The 23254-nt window shown below is 41.2% G+C and overlaps 1 protein-coding gene across 8 annotated transcripts in view; it reads right to left on the bottom strand.

Moving 5' to 3' along the window:
- LOC130178684 (partitioning defective 3 homolog) overlaps positions 1-23254 on the bottom strand; it is a 243403-nt gene that overhangs the window by 67778 nt on the left and 152371 nt on the right. For 5 of the 8 annotated variants that reach the window (XM_056391121.1, XM_056391124.1, XM_056391125.1 and 2 more), the window contains 5 exons: positions 18705-18891; positions 17016-17167; positions 15654-15698; positions 8100-8330; positions 6505-6745 (listed from right to left, as the gene is read on the bottom strand). In XM_056391121.1, the coding sequence (XP_056247096.1) occupies positions 6505-6745; positions 8100-8330; positions 15654-15698; positions 17016-17167; positions 18705-18891 (856 nt within the window). The remainder of the gene's footprint in view (positions 1-6504; positions 6746-8099; positions 8331-15653; positions 15699-17015; positions 17168-18704; positions 18892-23254) is intronic. The other 3 variants (XM_056391122.1, XM_056391126.1, XM_056391128.1) reach the window with 2 other exon arrangements.

Here is a 23254-nt window from a genome sequence, read left to right as displayed (position 1 = left end):
AGCGTGGGGCTTTTGATTAAAATTCATGCTAATATTAAATTGAATCCAAGATGATCACAGACAGCATGTGATATGTACTGTCAATGGCACAATAACTAGCTCACAAGTGTCCATAAATTTGTTTCTCTTTTTGTCCATGAGACATTTAAATGTCTCTTGGCAACTCTACTACTGAATACAGCTACTAAAATTATTCCTCAGGTGTCATAGCGAGTAAAAACCCTTAAATGACAACAGATCCTGATGCTGTGGAGTGTATAAAAGACAAAGTGAGAAAAAGCGAGAGATAGGAACGAGGAGGGGAAACTGCAGTGTGGGCGGGGGGAGGCCCAGAGACTAAGGTCCATTACCTGATTAATTTAACTGCGGCCGTCTGAAAGAGTGACGGCTTGCTGTTAATGCTAAGAGCAGGAGCGATCTATCACAGAAAGAGACGGTTGACACTTTGTCTCTCCACACCACTAACTTTCATTAACAGCCCCTTAAAAAACAACCCAACTCTCCTTGTCACACACACACACACACACACACACACACACACACACACACACACACACACACACACACACACACACACACACACACACACACACACACACACACACACAGCAAGATTTATGACTGAATGGGAAAACTTTGAAGAGGAGACAGAGTATTAACCATGACACCAGGGCATTTAATAATCTTATATTCCAGGCACAGTTAGGCCCGCCTTGTCTTGTGAGCCCGGCGCCATTGATAATGAGGCCTTGACAGGTTTCTGTGGTTTCAAACGACAACTTCAAAATGTCAAGGATTCAGCTAATTCAATTCAGCAGACCACCCATGTGTCACTGCTAATCCGTTCAATAGCACAAAAAGTGAAAACAACTGGTGTTGTGGGCAGTTTTGGGAAGCGTACCGGATATGCAGCACGGCTGAGAGGTCGGTTAAGCTGAGATGTCAGTACAGCACAAAGTGGTGAATTTAAGATAAATTGTAGAAAGGCTGCCCCTAAAATAAGATCACTGTATGATGGCATACATGAAAATGTCAAGGATACCAGTGATAAATGCAGGAATTTCCTACCTTCATTGACCATTTTTAATGGGCTATTTGCCAGTTTTCTATGTTGCCAAATGTCGTTTGTAGCGCGAGCAAGTGGTTGTGATGGTCACTTGCTGAGAGCTTCAGCCATCATTGTGTTTACCATACAAGAGGTTGTAATACGCCCTCTGAGCAGCACTTCTTCCTCAGGACTGACTGGACGCTACAGTGACCCGCTATCTGAAAGTGACAAGATGGACCAGCTAGACCGGAGCTAGCTAGTTGGCATGGTAACTTCAGTAGACGTAAATAAGTGATAGAAATAAAAGCAAAACATGAGTTAACATTGACGTTACTTTCCACCATTGGACACAGCTCTTGGTGAGTAAAGGAATGAATAATGTTTCTTCTAGACAGGTAAGTAAACAGGTGTAAATGCTGATGTTGGCTATGTAGCGACAGCAAAAATTTACATATATCGCCTTTAAATTATGACACCTAGCGTTCCAAAATTATCACTTGGAGAAAGTTATTGAATTCATTTACCATCCTGCCATAAAATGTTATTGAATGAAACCTTTTTCGAAAGCCAGTTTGCCACAGTTAAATCAGAAATACAAAAAAAGGTTATTACATTTTTGAAATGAGCAGCTACAATTAAGAATGACAGTAACTTAAAATTGCCAAATGTGAAACATCACAATTTGTTTTTTACATAACCGGAACAAAGACAGCAACAGAATGCTAAAAGGATTGTGTGCTAAATAACGCATACTAAACATTAGCATGTCGACAAGCTAACTGCGTAGGTTCACATGCTACTGTTACCATACTAACATGCTAATATTGACACTGAGCTGAAGGTACAGCTAAGCCAAAGTACACCTGGTGATGAGTAGGTCCATCTTAACTTATCTTATCTCATCATTTTTCAGCATTAGAGTCTCATTTCTCATTGGCCATGTCTTTATTTATAGGCACAGTCTTCATTACATGCATGAAGTGAAATTAAACAACTATATCAGCAGCTTAGATCTGTAAGTGGCAAGGATTCAGCTCACCGCTTAACAAAGGTAAATGGACCATGATATTTTTTTTATCTTGCAGACAATGCATTTCTATCTTGCTGAGGTCAAGTGAACAGAGCGTGGCGCATCAATGTCCCTCAATCCTTGACAAATCTGTCCTCAAACAAGTTCAGACTCAAAAAAAATTTAAGTGAGAGGTTTTTGGAAAAACCCAACGGCGTGAACGGTCAAAAAACAGATCATGACAACACATCATGAAGCTTGTCACAGCGTGAGCCTTTTCTGAGTTCAGGCTTGTTCACTTGTTCATGGCAGTACACACACACACACACACACACACACACACACACACACACACACACACACACACACACACACACACAGAGACACACACAGAGACACACACAGAGACACACACTAAAACCACTGCAAAATTAGCGCAGTCCTCGAATTTCTGGGCAGCGACCATCTTTGCAGATGCCAAGCTAACAGACTGGGTGTTGCTTCTGAGTCCAAGTGATGATCAGAGAGAGAGAGAGAGAGACACAGAGAGAGAAAGGGAGGGAGGGAGAGAGAGAGATGGCTACAGAGTTGGCAGGCTGTTACGTTGGCAGGGGTTGATGGTAATGAGGCTTTGATTGGGACTGAGTGTGAGGCCTACGAGACATGAGAGGGTCAGGCGGTGGCAGCTCTGTTGATCACACACGCACACACACACTCTTCTGACTTCTACAGGCCTCCCACTCCTGATCCATCCCTCCTACATGCAAACACACATCAAAGTACAAGCTCCCTGACACTCCTGCACCGAACGCCTTCACTCATTCACACACACACACACACACTCACTGACTCAAACACACGACACCCATCGGGAGCTCTTGACACGCTGTAGAGCCACTCGGGGGGAACTAACTTGCTCACATCACATTTGGTCGTGTGAGAGGGCTCCATTTTTATAGGCTTTTATAACGTCGTTCTCGACACATCCACCCTCTTTGGTTTGGGGCCAGCACACACTCATGCATGCTGTTTCATCGTGACATGTTGACACCGACACAAGTCAAACATGCAAATACTGACTAACTTTTTCTTTCCTTTTAGTAACATGTTTGTTGCTAGGTGCTCACCACCGTGCTGTTTGCTAAACTGTAGCTCCCTCATATTATCCGTCAGTCAAACAATGCAGGTTTTAATGGGATGTGTTTTTCTGTCAATGCTATTCTGAGCATCTTAATGTGGCGCAATACGACATGACACAAAAAGGTGAAATAAAAACTATGACTACTACTATGAAAAATATTCCTATAGGGTAAGCTCAGGGGTAGTGTTACATGAAAGCCATAAAAAGTCATCTGTCCGAGGCGAAGACGCAAGACCTGATGACAATCATATATAATCGTTCATAATTTAATTGTAATAGTCTAATCCTGTAAAACTGCATCGTTCATATTTGCCTGTTTAGGCCAAGCGGCAGCCTCCGGGGCTGAAAAATGAAGCCAACGTGGACGTGTCAAAAACTGCAGTTCCATGAATGGCCCCTTGAGGCCGTCTCCATAAATGAGTCAATCCCCATAGACTCCCATGTTAGAATGAAAAATGGCTGCATGGTTGGTGTTTCTGTTCATGTTTTCTCTCCATGCCCTTATAAATGCATAATGACTAATGTGTTTGTATGTTAAATTTTATTGTGATCAACTTGTTTTTGAAAATAAAATGCTATTAAATAGTTTCATTATCATTAAAAATTTAAATTAAGGGGTAAGAATAGAGTTTTTGCAACAAGAAAGTTTAACCCAACTTATTTAGTTCAAGAGCAAACCACAATGTAAACACTGGAACACTAAGTGATAAACATGCCTGGATAATTGGTTTATACATTATATATGTTAAATAATACAACATAGGACATATACCAGAAATTATGTTTTTGTTTTCAGTGGATCTCATAGCAAGGATTTGAAAAGTGAGGTCTATTAATAATAAAGTTTTCCCAATATATTGCTCATGAATATTAAGTTTTGCAAGTAATAGGAAATAATAGTTTGTTTGCTTTACAAGGTGAATGTGCAACTAACCAACAATCAGTTCTCTTAAAAGCAAAATGGCTTAAATAATTCCAATAAATCTTGACATTGCTACAATATTTAAAGAGATAAATAACAGTGTTTGTTCCGAAATAGAAATATTGGACAAGTCAGTCAGCTAAATGTGAGCAAATAAAGTCCTTGTGAAGAATACAGTATTTGAGGGGAATTATGTTTATTCTTAACAAACCAGAAATATTAACCGCATCACTTCCTGTGAGCCAGATGAATTTCTCTGGTTAAAATCTACCTGACCTTCATTTGCTCTGAATGTTGAAGCTTTCACGAACTAACATGGATCACTGAGTCAATCTGTGGTGGATTATTCCTTTAAGTTGAGTTCGTGATCCAGACTAGACACACAGATGGGGCTGGACATATCTCACATCATTATTCTGGAGCGCACAGCTGTCTCTGCCAGTAAACACTGGGCGCAGATCAAACGGGCAGTCAGACAGAGTTTTAATGGAGCACATCTGATGTGGCCAGCATTGAGCCAATCAGAGCGCCATAACACTCATGTTATGACAATGCACACCAATCGTTATCATGTGGGAGGTGAAGAGGAAAACTGGACTTTAGTGTGTGTGTGTGTGTGTGTGTGTGAAAGCATAGAGAATAACAGCAGTGTGTATTTGTTGGCGACCAAATTGTGGATGTTTGTGTGTTATCTGTGTGGTCTCTGTGGTCTGTGTGTGTGGACTTCACTTAGAAATATTTCTGCATGTATTTGCAGTTTGTGCACTTCAGTGAACCATATATCTATATGTACGTGTGTGTTCCCTACTAATTATTCCTGAGTGTGAACTGTGCCTCTGTGCACGAGTTTGTTCATGTGCATCCCACTGATTACTCCATCGTGTGTGTGTGTGTGTGTGTGGGTGTGGGTGTGGCTCTGACTCTGAAAGTAAGCTGGTGTCATGTGAAGTGATCCTACCTGTTTGACACAGAGCCCTGCTGGCTTCAGCCATGTGGAGCCCCTGAGGGCCAAACAGCGCAATTTCAGCTCCTGACAGCCAAACCCATCGTTTTTATTCACAATCACTGTCGCGCTCTCACTGTCCTCTATCCGCCCTCATTGTTTTGTCTAAACCCTCTCTCGTTCACCGCTCTCCCTTTTTTGCTACTATTTTTCATTATTCCTTCATCTTCAAAGATACATTAAATATCTTGTTACGGTTTTACAGTCTATGTATTTAAAGGCTCAAGAATGAAAAAGCCATTAATACAGATTTTTAATTATATCAGTGATACTACATTTTCATTTTCAACTTAGGTTTAGATATGATGGAATTGTAGGGCTCGACCTCAGATTCACACCAGGGTTGGAAAGTCGATATATTGACCTTCTTGGTCACAGGTCAAGTATTAACTGATGAAGATGTTAAGTCAAAATCCATCATAGGTTTTTCTTTATTTTGACCATTTTCTACATTGTAGATCAACACTGAAGACATCAGAATTAGGAAATAACACATATGGAATTATGTAGTAATCACACTTTGAGTTGTCATGAAGTGATTTATCTAGTATGCATGACCTAATCACTTGACAACCAAGATAATTCCACCTGATGAAGAAGACTGTGAGATGGAGATGAAAGTTTCAGAAAAATCTACTCAGTGGACCCTGAGTTGAGATTGTTGTTGTTGTTTTTACCTTTCACTACCCATTGCACCAAACCATATCTACCTTTCTTCTTTCTCTTCTTTATCTCTCACCATCTCTGTGGATCTCATTACCTTCCTCTCTCAGACAACAGGCATTGTTTCCCTTCCCTGTCACCACCACTTTGGTTAATATGATATACGGATATATTACTGGCCAGGCCCTGAGGTTTCCGAGCCAATTTGGACACCAATGCTAATGTATACGTGCGTAGGAGAGAGGATTTCTGTCAGTTTAGCTGTAAGGGATGTTTGACAGGTGAAACGTTGGAAGAAGCAGAGAAAGAATTATTAACAGGGACAGAAACCAGAAAGTTGTCTGGTCAAGTTGTGTGGAAGTCTAATTAGGGTTTCCTCGCACTATTTAGTGCTGTGGCTGCACAGCTCTGGTCTGTGATTTGTATCATTTACAGAGAAACAAACATATAGCTCTTTCCGATTTATCCGAGCCTTCAAAAGGTGTATAGTTCTTACGCTGTGTTCTTACACAGCCGCAAGTAGATGTGTGTGTTTAAGTTTCAAACTATCAGGAAACTTTTTGAATGTATATGTTAATTCCTGACATTAAACAGAGAGGAATATCTTGAAAATTAAAATGAAATTGATTTATGTAAATTCTTAGCGGGCCTGCCTTACTTGCAGCTCTGTAAACACACTTAGAAGCTTAGACTCACTTCCAACGTTTTCTCATTTTACCTGAACATGTCCCCGAGTCCCTTCAGCATGCCCTTCTTGGCTTTTCCCTTGTCCTTCTCCTTCACTCCCTCCTGCTTCTTCTTCTCCTTCCCTCCCTTGTCCTTGTCCTTCTTCTTCTCCTCTTTGGTGCGGTTGGTGCCGTTGACGAGCGGTTTCTCGGTGCCGGACAGCGGGGTCTGGTCGGCCACCGTGGACACAGAGTCTCTCCCTGATCGTGAACTCTCCTCCGTGTCCTCCTCCACTGGGGAGACGGGAAAGACACACGGTGAAGGCGAAGAGGGAGAAACAGGGGGGGTGGGGGAGTGGAGAACATGTTATCTTTCACCAATGAACAGTTCATTTAAGCAGAACTATGGCACATATGAAAATCAATAAACCTAATGGAAGAAAATCTTTTAGTCTCACAAATGTATAATTATGTCTCCTAAGAACCAAAAGCAGCTGAATACAATTTCAATGTATATTACAAGTGATGGAAGAGCGCTGCTCCACAATTAGATACTTATCATTAAAGAACATCAGACACCCGACTCTTATACAGTGATGAAAAGCAAAAACATTCATTACTAATCAGATGGTACTATGACATAATATGAGATTCTCTTCAGATAGAAAACACCACATTATTTCTGCTCTAAAATAGATGTAAAGGAATATAGAATGAAAAACTTGAAATTCTTTGGTGGCAGGAAAGATTTAAAGATACCCTGCACTGCTGTCTGATTCCTTCTTTAATTTCATGTGGACATGACATTTAAGTGTAGAAAAAAAAAGAGGAGAACGCCTGAAGAAGACCACGTGTTCCAAACGTCATTTCCACGTAGATAAAACAGAGGAAGAATCAGGCACGACACAGACACTGTAATTGTGACCTATTGCTTGAAAATAATTCATTGTTGTACATATGGTTCTTGGAGATTCCGCACTTTGTGTTGCAGTACCAATGAAAATGATTATCTTAATACACTTTCCTTCTTGTTTTGTGATAATAAAAACTGAAAGAGTGACTTTGAACACATTGTTGTGTCGTCTTCTAATCCAAAGACTCTGGGAGAAGGCCAGTAAATGCGTCACCAATTTCCCAACAGGAAGCTCGTCTATCACAGGCTGTATCCAGCCTCCTGACTCGTCCTCTTTGAGGTGCCTCACACTGACATGTGATGCTTTTGATATCCTGGTTACATCCTGAGTCAGCGATATTGCCATTGCCACAAGCAGTGATAGGTTCAGCAGCGAGATACTGAGCATTAGTCAGAATGCTGTCACTCCCATGCATCAGTATGGAAGCCTCGTCAACATTTTCTGAGTTTCAGTAGCGATCCTTGTTAGGAATCGTCACTGCTGTGTTAGTGTGGTTTAGCATCATTTTAGTAACCCATAATGCAAAGTTATCGATGTATAATTTCACGTTTCAGACACGTTCCAGGAGTTAGACAGGGACTGAGGTTGAAGTGTCTTGCTGAAGGACACTGACAGGACTCCCAGCTGCTGACAGAGATGACACCCGGGCCGTGGTGGGATCAAACCTGCGATTTTTCAGAAAGAGGATAGTCTTATTAAAACCCCAGGTGAAGGTGAATCATGGGATATCTTACATGTCTCCATGCCCTCATCGTCCTCCTCCGTGGCAGCCGGTCGGTCGTAGGATTTGTCGATGGCCGCCCTGAAGCTCTCGTTGCAGCCGCGCCCCCTGATGATGCGGGGGCGAGGCCTGTGGAATGGGAGGTCCCCGTTGAGGGTTACCTCGGCAACAGCTGTCTGGAGGCTCTCGAGAGAGCTGGACTTCTTTAAACCTAGTGATGGCCCCACATCCCTTGTGGAGGAACCTGATGGGAGGATACAGAGGGACGAGCTGTAGGAAAATGAACAGACAATTCTGACCAAACCTCCTCAGTCTACGATGGTGGCCATGTCGAAGTCCCAATCAATATCCTATATCTTAGCACTGTATACTGCAGTGAAGTCCAGTCCAGTTCTATTATACACAACCTCCTCTAACCCATTCATCCATTAGCTTTAATCAGCAACTTTTCCTTGCAATTCCTCTTGGAGCTGGAGCAAAAAGAAGCACGCTGTTAAAAAGGTAGGATGTTTTCAGTGACCACATCTGTAGTATCTCGCTACCATCTGTACTAGCTCTTCACTCATCACTGATTGGTGGACAAGGGAAAAAGAGAATTGCTGTGGTCAGTTTGAAGCAAATAACCTGTGCTCTCAGTTCTGATCTGTTTCTTCATCTATTTTCTTACAAAAAACAGAGTCACAACCTACAAACTAGATTCACTTCTGTCTCATTCCATCTTAAAATGACCTTAAACACTTTCCTCCCATCTTTGATACAATAATAAATAACAAAATCTGTCATGAATCAATACGTAACACATTGACCTTGGTTGTGATTAAAATTGTGTTAAAATAGTTTCAAGGATAAAAGGATGATGCGATGCAAAAGAAACATTACTGTGGGAGTTATGTTACAAGAGGACTTAACAGGATGATTTAAGAGGATGGATTGAGAGGATGAGAGAGACTTTTTTTTTTTTCCTTTTCTTTTCAGTGCAAAGACTGACTCAGCAAACTGACACATATTTCACAACAAGCCACTTCCTGCCATTTCCAAATGACCAACAACTACAGCCAAGAATGACCTCAGACTCTTCCCACTGTGTCCACTATGATTTTATGTAGCTGCAGGACTGTTGGGTCATTTATGTGGTGCATTGTGGGATTTGCTCCAGCCGACCCCACCGTGACGTCCACGTCCGAAAAATGAGCGCCAAGTGTGATGGCAACAACACAACACAGACGCCCGAAATACAAAACCTCTCCGGAGATTTTAAATGCCACAATGCAGTTTACGAGACACTGTTTGTCCTTCGTCACCCAGTTAATGCAGGGGAGGAGGATGAGATGAAAGGTATTCAATAAGGTTTATTTCATGCTTCAATTATGCACATGGGTCTGCCCAAAATAGAGCAGATGCATAAAGATAATGAAGCCACTGAACATTGAAACAACTTCATAAACCAGCTTTACACACACACACACACACACACACACACTTCAACAAACTGTTGCTTCTCAATAAGCAGGTAGAAAATTCTTATCAATGGTCCCATTCTTGTTATGGTGGAATGAAAAAGAAACACCTGGTCCACCAGAAGCTGCCCGGCCTCAGAGGATAACAAGCAACTCGGACAGTAACACACCATATCTAAACTTCAGCACCAAGAAAGAAGCTGATCGATCGCGTGTGTACATGTGTGCGAGTCTGTGTGACATTCATCTATACTGACTACACATTTCACTACTAAGATGTGGCTCCGAATGAAAATAACCATCAGCAAAATAGGAGAAACATGACAGTTCAATTAAACTAAGACTATTCGTACAGCGGTGCGGGCATAATTTTTGTTCCCATATGGCATGTGTCACGGGCTCAAAGCGTGTACGGAAGATAATAAATGTAGGAAGATAAGGTGAGGAGGTATGGAGGTAAATGGAAGAGTCCTAATCTCCCGGGTGGTGTCACTTCAGAGCTACTGTAGCAAAGGGCAAAAAAAAAAGAAATACAAAATACACATTCCTGACAGACGTGTGATGTCTTGAGGGAGGGGAGTGAATGAAAGAGAGAGACAGCACAACGAAAGGAGGAAGAAGAAGAAGGAGATAAAGCAAGAAAGAAAGGAGAATGCAGAAATAATAAAGGTGAAAAAGCATACATAAATACTAACTGGGGCAAATGTGTATTAATTCGCATCTGAAAGTAGTCCCCAAGAAATTCAATCTTTACTCCTCTCCAAGTAATGTTAGCTAAAAGGTACGATAGCTAGTTAATATAGAAAAAGAGTTAAATCAAACGATATATTTATGACCCATTTTTGAAGATTTACTCCAGGAGGAGCCACTGGGCTTAAGGCCCTCTTTGTTTACTGTACTGGCTGATTTTTGTGATTTCAATTATTATTCTAAACATAATGTACTTCCCTGCCAAAGCTGCATATATATTCTAAAACAGCAAGTCAGGAGAAGAGTTTTTCTTTTTGCCAAGCTCCTTGTTTACAGTAAGACTGACAAAAAGTGAAAAAAAAAAGAAAAAGAAAAGAAAAGAAAAGAAAAGAATAAAGACAGGGAAAAAAAACCAAGAAACAAAAAAACTAAAATGGAAAACTGAATACATGCAGAGCGAACAAGCGAGCGGGTAGGCTGCCTCCCATTCATTCTCATCAGTCTGTCCTGTCCCCTTAACGTCTCACTGAGAGTCGGGCTGATAGGCTTTTCACGCTGCACACCCACTTTATTTAAAAGCTTTGCCCAGCGCCATTCACTGCAGTCAGGCCTCAGTGGCAGTCTTAAAAAAAAAAAAAAAAAAAAAGAGGATAATTTACATTGTGTTGGAGACCTGACAAATGGCATTTAGCCGCAAACATGAAAAACACCTTATTTTCAAATAACCTGGGGATGAGGTTTCTTGTTGTGCTCAGTCAGGCTCACCTGGCCACAAAGAGTGAATCAAATGAAAGTGCGCCCATCTTTAAAAATGGACTAAATTGCAAATAATCAGTGCAATGCATCTGACAGAAAGTTAACAACAAACTAAATGGATTATTTCAAACCTGGCAACTAGTCAGTCAGCTCTGAGTAATCTGTGTCAGCGTGTTTGGACAGAGTGACACTCATACTCATCTGCAGATAAACGTTATCCTGCAAAGTTAAGCTCTGACAGCCTTACAATAACAAATACAGAGCAATCATCAGAGCAGCTGGAACAAGCAGAGGTCAGATTGGCGTTGACACCGGACACCGCTGGAACTGGCAACAGCAGGGGTATTAATTCAGTATCATTTGATTGCACTGCCTCTGTCGTCTCTATACAGTTCACTATGTAATGAGAAAGGACATTAACTGAAGCTGGTTGGTCCAAAGTTGTGCGTCTGCAAATAAAAAAAAAAACAAAAAAAAAAACAGGATGACACAATAATTTAGTGTCTGGCTACCTGGCTTTTATCGAATTATCATATTGGCCCAGGCTGTGTCAATACTCGGATAATGTGAGATCTAAATGGTGACTGAAAGCTAAAGCCCACATGGGACCTGGATGCTTACCGATGTTTTCATTTACAGAATCCAGTTTACCAAACTTTTCATCTTTGTTTTTTCTAAAAATCTCTATTGCTCAGTGTTGCGATGGTTTCCTGATTGGATCATTTCTCACAACTTTGCTGCTTGACAGTTTAAGTGCCACTCCCCACCTACTGTGCAGCACTAATCCACAACACAATAAAACTGAATCCTGCTTTACAAAATTTAAATAATTCATTCCATTTAATTTTATTCCTTACTTCCAAAAAATGAACATAAATGGATCCGTTGGGTGAACTTCCCAGGGATCACTCACAGGACAGTTTCTCACAGGGATTCATGTGGACATAATCTGAATGAAGTTCTGCACACAGACAACAGTCCAGCATTGTCCTCCATCACTGAAGTGTCCGAGTCCCAACATGTGGCAGCGGCTTGTGTCAATAAAAACTCTCAGCCAATCACAGATCAGGAGACGATGGCGACTATATCCCATCTGTCAGAGCTGTCCCGGTCTTAAGTTTAAGCAGGATGGCTATGTTTTGGCTTCGGTAAATGGACCATGGATCATGGATGATCTAAACTTAGTGGAGAGTACAATTTTTTTTTTAAAAACATTGGTAAAATGACACCAGGGGCCCACAGAGAGAAAATAAACACTGGACACTTTAAAAAAAAAACAGGGTGAAATCTATTAGCTCAGAACATTCGGGGAACAGCAACAGTATTAAATTGAATATCCTCACGAAGTCCACACTAAATATCCACCTAAAATACTTTGAATCAGTATGTGTGCCCTGAAAATCTGCCAGTGTAGTGACACGCTTTCAGAATATCAATGAAAAGGCAGATCACTGCAATTCAGACCAGACAATTGTGCTTAATTAAACATTCTTTGATTCGCAGTGAAGGCGAATGTGATTACCACCAGAAACAAGTGCTCTCACATCACTAGCACATTTTTATGTTATCTAATGAGGGCATTGAAGGTCTTTAATGACTTTAATTGGAGACCAGTATGAACTGCAAAAACACTAGTTCCCTCTAAGACATGAGTTGTATGGAAAGGAAGTTTTGTACAACAGATACTGCTAGCGTAACCACTGAGTCACGGATACAGCCATGTCAACTCTCCACAGTTATTGACTGACAGAAAATGAATCAAGAACTTTGTTACTTGATTAACTGTTTTAAGTACAAAACGAAATACCAAACAGGTTTTCTCTTTGTTTTTTGTCTTAATAAACTAAATCCATTTGAGCTGTTTGACTGATGTTTACACAACTCAAGACAATTCAAGACAACACTCTGGGAACAGTTTGCGTTTGTCTTTACTTTCCGAATTCAAATATCATATAATGGGATGTTCAATCATAGTTCAAAACTCTAACATGAGAGATCACGACTTGCATCCCATCTCCTACCAACAATGTTATGTCTTAATCATATTTGGATCTTTCCTTAAGTTAAACCAGACAGTCTTCCCGGTCTAAACTTAACTAGACCTTCACATTTCTCATATAGATAGTTTGTAACGGTTTTATGGAGGATTTTAAGAGACTATGACACGCTAAGTTGTTAATATATTCAAGTTGTAATCATTATGCAATGAAACACCCGACTCATCTACTGCTATCATTTGGCAGACACACCTTATAAAATATGCAACATACAAAATCTGATCCTTGCTGACTGACGTTATCGAAACATGACAGAAAGTTGGAAACAATCTCCTCTCCATCTCACCGTTTCCTACACACCGTTCAAAGGTTTCGACAAAAGCATTAAATACTGATCCAAGGATCCATTTGTGCTATTCCACAAAACAAGTTTCGATCCTCTTTTCACACTTTCTCTGTGCTTCTCTGTCTTTATTACTGAGGGAGAGTTCACAGCCATACCTACAAGTAACCACAAACTGCCCCCAGAGAGCTTCCATCTCACACTCCAACCCTCTCATCTCTTTCTCCTTCTCCTTCTCTACACGTCTTCCTTCAACGGGATCCGTCCTTTTGTCCGAGCCGCTGATTTCAGAGGCAGGCCTTTTATTCAGCCGAGGCGACAGTGAAAATACACAAGACTTGACAGTGACGGATGACTCTCTGTCAGCTCCCTGCCTTAACCAAGGACAGAGTGCTTTCTCTACTCTCCATCTCTTCGTACACACACACACTCACACACTCCTGACACACGCACAAAACAATTAGTGCTACGGCTGCATCTGAGGTAAAAAGGGAGAAAATCAAATCTGTAGTCACCCGACTGCTTTCACAACCGTGTTCAGCAGCGACCTCAAACTGCGGCGAGGACTGCGAGTCTTCACTCTGCAGACTGACAAATTTGTCTTGTCAAGGAGTGAGCAAAACACCCAGCACAGGGAGCACTGCACCGATGCATAAAGAGCAGAGCGGTGGATAAATCTGCTGAAAGAAAAATCTGCTGAATTTATATTTGCAGATCAATATGTGCAATTTAGTGCCTGTCACTGTTGTTCCTGTACAATTTGTGTCATGTCCTGCACCAGTTATGAATCGATCCGCTCTGCAAAGCCACTAGAGGCAGGTTGAGGTTCATTTATAGTTCTTGGCACTAAAATCTGCCCCTACTCCACAGTTTAAAAAATGCTTCCCAAAAAGGTTTAATTATGTGACATCAAATAAATAAATAACAATCCGTATTATGCAAAGAATAAATGAAGAAAACATGGACAGTGAAGGTAGATCTGAGATGATATGTGGAACTTTGGACAGAGGGGCATAAGTTGGTTTTGACAAAGAGAACTCAATGACTATGTTCATGAAATGTAGTTAGGAAAAGTTTCTTTTCTACATCTGTTTTAAAGGTCCCATATTTTACACTTTTCCTGTGTTTTATTTAAACTGTTGATCCATAAGAAAATATATTTGTGGTTTTAAGCACCAAAAGCCATCCCAATGTAATTTTACATCCCATCTCTCAGGCTTCTAGTAACAACAGGTTGGTGAGCCAATCAGAAGAGAGGATGCCCTGAACCTCTCTTCGATTGACTGACTGTTTTCAGAGTGATCTCACAAAAATAAAGCAGATTTCAGGTAAACACTCAGAGAAACCAAATTCTGCAAGGTTGGATGGTGGGTCCAGGTGGGCGGGGCTTGGGGTATGGCTGAGGGCAGTGACTGCTTTTTTGTGACATCACAAAGTTTCAGAAGTCCTGACGGCTGGTTTTAAGGCTCAGTGTCTGAATAAAGGCTGTGTGCATTTCTCTGCGGACTGAGGATTTGATACTTTCACAGTATTAATATAGAACCTAGACCTGCTTTATAATCAAACAACACATATAAATGAAAAATATTACATTATATAACATGGAACCTTTAAAACCAATTTGATGAAACTACAATACATTCGATTAACTGGACAGGTACTAGACACAAAGGATCAGCCAGTTCAACAGGACGTTTTCCAGATTAATTCCATTGTAAATTTCACATCTGTTAACGAACACGCCAAGCTAATCCACGTCAGCGGCACCCGCCACCTTGGTAAATCAATTATAATGTACATTTCCACGAATTGATTCAGTACAACCGAGTTACCACTCTGCCACTTTTAGTTTCCCTTTTTAACTTTCCATTAACTTATTTATTCCAAGTAGTGTTACATTTTTCTCAGTCACTGTTAATTCACTGTCAAAGAAAATCTAGACTTCACACACAGATTTCAAATTAAAAGCCTTTCATAAGCTCTCAAAAAAACAGTATTTCTGTTAAAAAGAGACTCAGTAGCAGACTCTATTATATTACTGATGGAAAAGTACATTATACTGAATTGAGCCATGTGAGCTATGGGGACATTATTTGAATTTTTGGCTTTGATATTTTAAAATATAAAAAATCACATTGTATAACATAACAAAACGGTCATTTACATTTCGAATAAGTCAGATCCATGGCGATTTGACATATTAATCAAATACCACTTATACCCCTCAGTGCCAGGCATTAGAAATGCACTCTGAGAACAAAAACTGATGGTGATTATGGCGAAATTAAGTTTTCCTTTCCACCTTTTAGTGCACCGGTCCTTACCTGTGTTGCTCTCGGGACGAGGGGTGAGGTTAATCTCATCGGCTACTGTTAAAGGAAGGGGGGGAGGAAAGAGGGGGAGAGGGGGGATACAAACATTTGGGGTTTCAGTTAGTGCTCATGACATTCCCACATGCAACATCCAGGTAGTGCTGCAAAAAAAAAAAAAAAAATCACAAACGGCTTCATCTCAATTAGGATCGGACGCCATGCGAGACAAGGAGGTGCGAGTGGGGAGGAGGGGTGAAGGGAAATGAAAAGAGGGTTTGAGGATAGCAATCAGACTTGTTGTGATATCAACACGGTACAGAGCGGCAATCTGGTCAGGAAGATTAGATATGATTATAGAGAGTGCGAGCAGAGAGACTGTTGCAGCCAAAGCAATCAGCGACTGTTTGAAGCCATTTCAAGGTGAATCAACATAATGAAGTTCTTGACTTTGGCGAGAGATGCAGAGTCTGTTTTCATACAAAGAGGCAAGGGGTGGGAATACATTTAAATATAAGACACTTTTTCTTTCTTTTTCTTTTTTTAAACATGCAGGGCTATGTGCTCAAGGTCTTCAAGGTTTCACAGACTTTAAAGTAGCTTAGGTGCACTGAGTTTATCAAATGACTCTTATAGAAGCTTCTTAATGCAGTTAACCCAACACAATCTCATATTCAGTTTGTTGGGGAAGAAGAGGAGGAAGAAGAGGAGGAAGAAGAAGAAGGGAATTTTACCACTTGGCTTGGAGGTTTTGCGATTCTGGGTTTACTGTGTGTACATGCCTCAGGAAATACTGTATGTATATGTATGTACACACTTTTAAACGGCATCTTCAAAGTCATGGAATTGACAGGAAATGTGTCATAAATGTCACCAAGGGGGAAATCAGCTGGGGAAGGAAAGATAAAGAACCTGAAGGACATAACATCCTAACTTCCTGTACCTGATATGGATATTCCATTGTGTAGCATCAGCCTATACGCATTACATTGGCGAATACGTCTCCATGCCCTCTTTGTTTTTTTCAGGTACATCAGTGCAACAAACAGGATATTTAGGAGCTTTCAGAAAAACAGACTCTCCCAGTTGTGATTACAACTTGGATCTAAATGGTATTAACAAGTCCTGAACTGACTATTGTGAATCCTGCATGACATGAAAATGACAATAAAGTTCTACCTGTTAACAAGCAGCGGCGTTAAACAGGTTTAATTTAGAGTGTTCCAGGTGATGATGTTTGGTGTGTAACTGATGCATAAAACCAATCTGGCCAAATATGCTGATTCTCCGCTTCTATACTGGAGGATATAATAATAAACGTTTCTATATCAAATACGTTAAAATGTATTTGAATAACTTCCTGGAGGAGCGTTGTACCTAGATCCATGCTCTTGGACTTGCGTGTTTTGATGATCTCGAGCTGAGAGGCGTCTCCAAACTGCTTGGTACGTTTCTCCGACATGCTTTGGCGTCCAAAACCTTCCCTCTGGAAGGCGGTGTCTGGATTGTTTTCATCTTGACCCAGGGAGCTGGAGGGAGGGTGTGAAAGACGGGGATATTAGAAAAGATATTGATGTCACACAGGGATATTAAAGTGTCACAGCACTAACAGGAAAGACAATAGCAGGTGAGCCTTAAAAAACAATTCCATATTCAAAAGCATTTCCAGCATCTTTTATATAAGATATGACAAATGAAATAAAATAAATAAAAGAGGTACTACAGGTGGAAGAAGAAAAAAAAGTAAAGAAAGTGGCTTGGAGACAGAGCTGAATGAGGATCAACAGTGAAAAAGGTTCAAAGAAGTTCAAAGAGCCTCTCTTCTTTGAATTCATGGGATTCAAAGAAGGAAAAAAGAAGGCGAACAAGAGATGGAGAGAAATCTAAGAGAGAATTAGGAGAGCTGGAAAAAGAGGAAGAAATTAGAAAAGGGAGGGTCGTGGCGATGAGAAAGGAGCCAAGAAAGAACAAAGGGAGCTGGGAAGAAAGCACAGAGGAGAAAAAACTGAAAGATTAAAAAAAAAGAGTCGAACTGAGAGGAGAGAGAACGTGAGGCTGACAAAAAGGAGAATGTGAGAGTTTTAGATAGTAGAAAGTAAAGGAAGGTGTGAAGATGTCAGAGAAATAATAAGAGACAGTGAAAGAAAAAAAAAAAACTAAAGTAAGACTGACAAAGTGGAAAAAAGCCAAAAAATAAAAAAATTTGGTCTTGAAGAAAAAGAGTGTGAGACAGACAAGAGCAAGAGATAAGGGAGGAGAGTTAAACACAAGAGAACAGAATAATGGAGCAAGATAACAAGATAAATAAAGATAAAAAGAACAATCAGGGGAAGGAAAGAGACGGAAAAATGATGAAATTAAAAGGAGATTGTGGAAAGAGAGAGAAAGGGAGGAGGAGCAAATGACAAATCAGGCCCAAACACAGGCAGAAAGACATGAAGAGACGCAGAGTGACAGTGACATCAGCACACAGATACAGAGCATTCCCAACACTTTGGCCCTAATTTAAAATCTCTTGCCTCTCACTAAATTATTTCAGAGGGAACTTCCTGAGAAACTAAAAGATCTACTGACTGAAAACAATCTGAAAAATAATGAAGAATAATCTGATTATTTGATTATTGCTAGTTGCAGCTCTGCACGTGTACAGTCATTTGCTGGACTGCCTGAGACTGACATGCAAACATGCAGTGAATAACGAGACAGGTCCTCATCAGCACTGTGTCAGAACAGGGCTCCTCCACATCAGCCTGAGCGGGGGCCCGACTCAGTGAGGGCTGCTTACAATCAGAGGGCAATCAAGGGAGAGAGAACGAGAACACGAACACACACACACACACACACACACACACACACACACACACACACACACACACACACACACACACACACACACACACACACACACACACACACACACACACACACACACACACACACACACACACCTTGTGCAAATGTCAAGGTTTTAGAAGTGAAATATATATAACATTAAATGTATTCACCATGCAACACTTCACCGTCTTCGCCTGACGGGCTGAAGGGGAAGACTTCAGTTGCGCCTACCTGTCATTCTGAGTGGGCAGCTCTTTGGCCCACTGTGGCGTCATGTCAGCGGTGAAGCCCACGTCGTCATGGGAACTGGACGACGACTGGTCGGAGAGGTGTGGCGGGAGGAGCGGCGGCCGGTCGTCCTCTATGATCACAGTGTCGTTCTGCGGCATGTTGACAGTCGGAGAGAGCTGATAGTTACCTGGAGGAGACGGGAGGATTTTTTGTTTAACATAGACTGTGCGCGCCCTCGCTCTCATGACTGACCACACAGATATTAATGTCAAGTTCTTGTTGTTGGTGCTTCAAAAATCAAGTCAGACTTCCATCATACAAGAGGCAAAGGACCAATACACAGTAGCTTCCATTACTTGCTCTTCCTACAGTACAGTGGTGCCATTCCTCTGTCCATATATATATATATATACAGTGGATATAAAAAGTCTACACACCCCTGTTCAAATGCCAGGTTTTTGTCATGTAAAAAAATTACATCAAGATAAATAATTTCACAACATTTTCCACCTTTAATGTGACTTATAACCTGTACAACGTAATTGAAAAACAAACAGAAATCTTTCAGGGAGGTAAAGTAAAAATAAACAACTGAGATAATGTGGTTGCATAACTGTGCACACCCTTTTATAACTGGGGATGTGGCTGTGTTCAGATTTAACCAATTACATTCAAACGCATATTAAATTGGAGTCAGCACACACCTGTCACCAAATAAAGTGCCTCTGATCAACCCCAAATAAAGTTAAGCTGTTCTAGTAGGCTTTTCCTGACATTTTTGTAGCCACATCTTCCAGCACAAACCATGGTCCGCAGAGAGCTTCCAAAGCATCAGAGGGATCTCATTATTCAAAGATATCAGTCAGGTGAAGGCTACAAAAGAATTTCCAAGGAATTAAATATACCATGGAACACAGTGAAGACCGTCATCATCAAGTGGAGAAAATATGGCACAACAGTGACATTACCAAGAACAGGACGTCCTTCCAAAATTGATGATAAGACGAGAAGAAAACTGGTCAGGGAGGCTGCTAAGAGGCCGACAGCAACACTGAAGGAGCTGCAGGAATTTCTGGCAAGTACTGGCTGTGTAGTACATGTGACAACAATCTCCTGTCTTCTTCATATGTCTGGGCTATGGGGTAGGGTGGCAAGACGGAAGCCTTATCTTACAAAGAAAAACATTAATTTTGAAAAAAGACATCTGAAATCTCCCAAACGCATGTGCGAAAATGTGTCATGGTCTGATGAAACCAAGGTTGAACTTTTTGGACATAATTCCAAAAGGTATATTTGGCGCAAAAACAAGACTGCTCATCACCAAAAGAACACCATACCTACAGTATGGTGGTGGCAGCATCATGCTTTGGGGCTGTTTTTCTTCAGCTGGAACTGGGGCCTTAGTCAGGGTGAAGGGAATTATGAACAGTTCCAAATACCAGTCAGTGTTGGCACAAAACCTTCGGCCTTCTGTTAGAAAGCTGAAGATGAAGAGGAACTTCATCTTTCAGCACGACAATGACCCAAAGCACACATCTAAATCAACCAAAGAATGGCTTCACCGGAATGAGATTGAGGCATTGGAATGGCCCAGCCAGAGTCCAGACCTGAATCCCATCGAACATCTGTGGGGTGATCTGAAGAGGGCTGTGCACAGGAGATGCCCTCGCAATCTGTCAGATTTGGAGCGGTTTTGCAAAGAAGAGTGGGCAAATATTGCCATATCAAGATGTGCCACGCTGATAGGCTCCTGCCCAAAAAGACTGAGTGCTGTAATAAAAGCCAAAGGTGCTCCAACAAAGTATTAGTTTAAGGGTGTGCATATTTATGCAACCACGTTCTTTTAAGTTTTTTATTTTATATTTTTCCCCTTTAAAGGTTTCAGTTTGTTTTTCAATTGCATTGTACAGGTTATAGGTCACATTAAAAGGTGGAAAAAGTTGTGAAATTATATGTCTTGCTGTCATTTTTTTACATCACGAAAACCTGGCATTTGAACAGGGGTGTGTAGACTTTTTATATTCACTGTATATATACAGTCCACATAAAACCAACAGTTGGTCGAAACTTCTTTGTTTGTTTCTCATGGTTTTACAAATAAAAAAACACGATTGATAATTATTTACAACATTTCAACAGTATCTAAGAGGAAATGATGATGACAATAAATATGGGTATCACTGATGAATCACTTCGCAGCTGCTGGTGACTCTGCAAAAAGGGCCACCATCACTGTCAAACGCTGTGTGATGTGTACATTACAAATTATGAGTCATTGACAGTTTTGTCATAAGGAGCCACACTGACACACCAGTGTGTTTTGCTGCTGATCGAGAACCATGCACATGTGATTATAAGTTATATTTACATTCCATTTGAGGGACATGTGATCTCCAGCCTCTCGTGCAAGGGGAGAAACTATGTCTTTTTGGCCTTTATTCTGATAGGACAGCGAGAGATAGACAGGAAGGTCAGGGAGAGAAAGAGAGGGGATGACATGCAGCAAAAGGGCCGCGGGTCGGACTGGAGCCCATGGCCGCTGCAGTTAGGACTGAGCCTATGTGTCACATGCTCTACCGGGTGAGCCACTGAGGCGCCCCTGCAAGTGGACAAACTCAGCAGCGTGTGATTTCCAAACCTGCAGGATTTGATTTAGATGATTACAATATGTGGTCTGGCAAAACAACTCTTATTTCTATCAGCTCCAAGGAAAATATCAGAAAAATAATAGCATAAAAAAAAACAAAAAAAACACTTGTAAAAGCTCAACAAAAAGCTGGTTCGTTACTCAGCTTCTGCACAACACCCTCAGGAATGAATTTATTTGTGACAACAGGCAACTGCTGCATCAAGGGGTGAGACTGCCGCTCTAACTGTTTAATGGGCCAACTACCGAAGAACAAGTTTCCAAAATTAAAAAAGAAAAAAGAAAAACAGGGTAACTTTTTAAAACACAAAACATATTTTGAAGTCTAAAAGCGGAGTGAAACTGCTCCTGGCTAATCAGCTTATACCAAGTGGAATTTGGCAGCAGCCACAATGGTGTTCCTATGTCAAAACACTATGATTAATTCAAGCTGTGACCTCACAAATAAAGATAAAAACTTCTCTGTGCTGAGGCAAAAAAAAAACATAAAATAGTCCCCTTTTCCTGCCTCTGAAAAGCAAGGCTTAAAAACCCCCATTGATATGCAGCGCATGACTTTGTCTTTAATCTGTATTTTGAAATTGGGAGCAGTGGGTTGGTGGGGTGGTGGTGGTGGGGGCTCTTCAGTGTCAGAAGAAGAGTAGTTTCAATGCTTCATAAAAGCCTTGTGTATTGAGCTCAGGGAGAAGTTTGTCTTTAGAAAGCGTTTGGGCTTTAAAGCCAGAGACCTGGAGGTCTATGCCAGGCCTGCTGTTTGTTTCTCATAACCGAGCGCCGAGGGAATCAATGTGCTGGTGGGTGCTGCTGCTTCCAGCCAGTGTGGGTGAATGACCTGATGTAAATGGAGATGAATGGAGGGGAGAAAAAAAGGGGAGGCCGGGTGATGTCAAACTGTGAGGCTGTGTGTGTGTTATGTGTGTGTAAAGCCAGTTTAGAAAGTCATCGGTTACTGTTAACTTTCCTTAAATATGAAGAAGTTACAGAAGAAAAGCTTTTAGGGATTCATTGGACTGTTGAACAAACTGCTTTGAACGAAGACAGAATTATGAGAAATTATATAAAGGTTGCTGGGGTAAATTCTTCCATGGATTGTGCCTGGATAATTTATTCTGACCACAAAGGCCAAAAAGTAGGGATTCTAATCTAACAATACATATATAAAGGCTTACAGTACATCTTCTACATAGCGGCACTCTTCAGCAGATGGAACAGTGTAGGGTAAAAGTATCACGTATATGCATTATTGGTGCTTTACTGGTTTCTGATCATTGAGAAAAAAAAAAGAAGAGAAAAAAACACAGTGACATTCTGTCATGGTCCTGGTCAAAGCTGCGAGTGTTGTCCCCTCTTCTTTGTGTTTCCTGTCTCTATCTCTACTCTGTGTGTGTGTGTGTGTGTCTCTCTAGGCGCGGTGTTCCTTCCTGCTCCTCACCTGCTCCGCTCGACCCCTCCTCCTGCTTGCTTCAGCCAATGCACCTGCTCCTCATCATCTCATCAGCCCTGCAGTACTTAAACCCCGCTTCTCCACTCACTCTTTGCCAGATCGTGCAGTCTGCCAGTCTGGTATTACGTTTTTGCTTTCTAGTGTACTCTAATTTTTTTTTTTTTTGGTTCAGGCTATCCTCTATTTCCCTGTGCCTCAGGGTCACACTGCTCCTGCCTGCCTGCTGCTCATTTCCAGTCCTGCCATTCCTCACTAACAGGGTCTCCATTCAGCCACTCACCGCCCGTCTGCCTGTCTCTTAGTCACCTCGCCAGCCTGGTTTCCTCCATCATGGATTCACCGCGCTGCCATAAGAAATCCAGTTCAACTTGCTCCCCTGAGTCTGTGCTCTACTTTTGCGTCCTCATCAATTATTGGTCATATAGAAATACATATACAAGTATCTCAGAATGTGTCTGC

The sequence above is a fragment of the Seriola aureovittata genome, chromosome 12 (assembly GCF_021018895.1).
Source record: "Seriola aureovittata isolate HTS-2021-v1 ecotype China chromosome 12, ASM2101889v1, whole genome shotgun sequence".
Classification (NCBI taxonomy): Eukaryota; Metazoa; Chordata; class Actinopteri; order Carangiformes; family Carangidae; genus Seriola; species Seriola aureovittata.
Note: the sequence above shows the minus strand (reverse complement) of the source record. Positions and strands in the feature narration are given on the sequence as shown.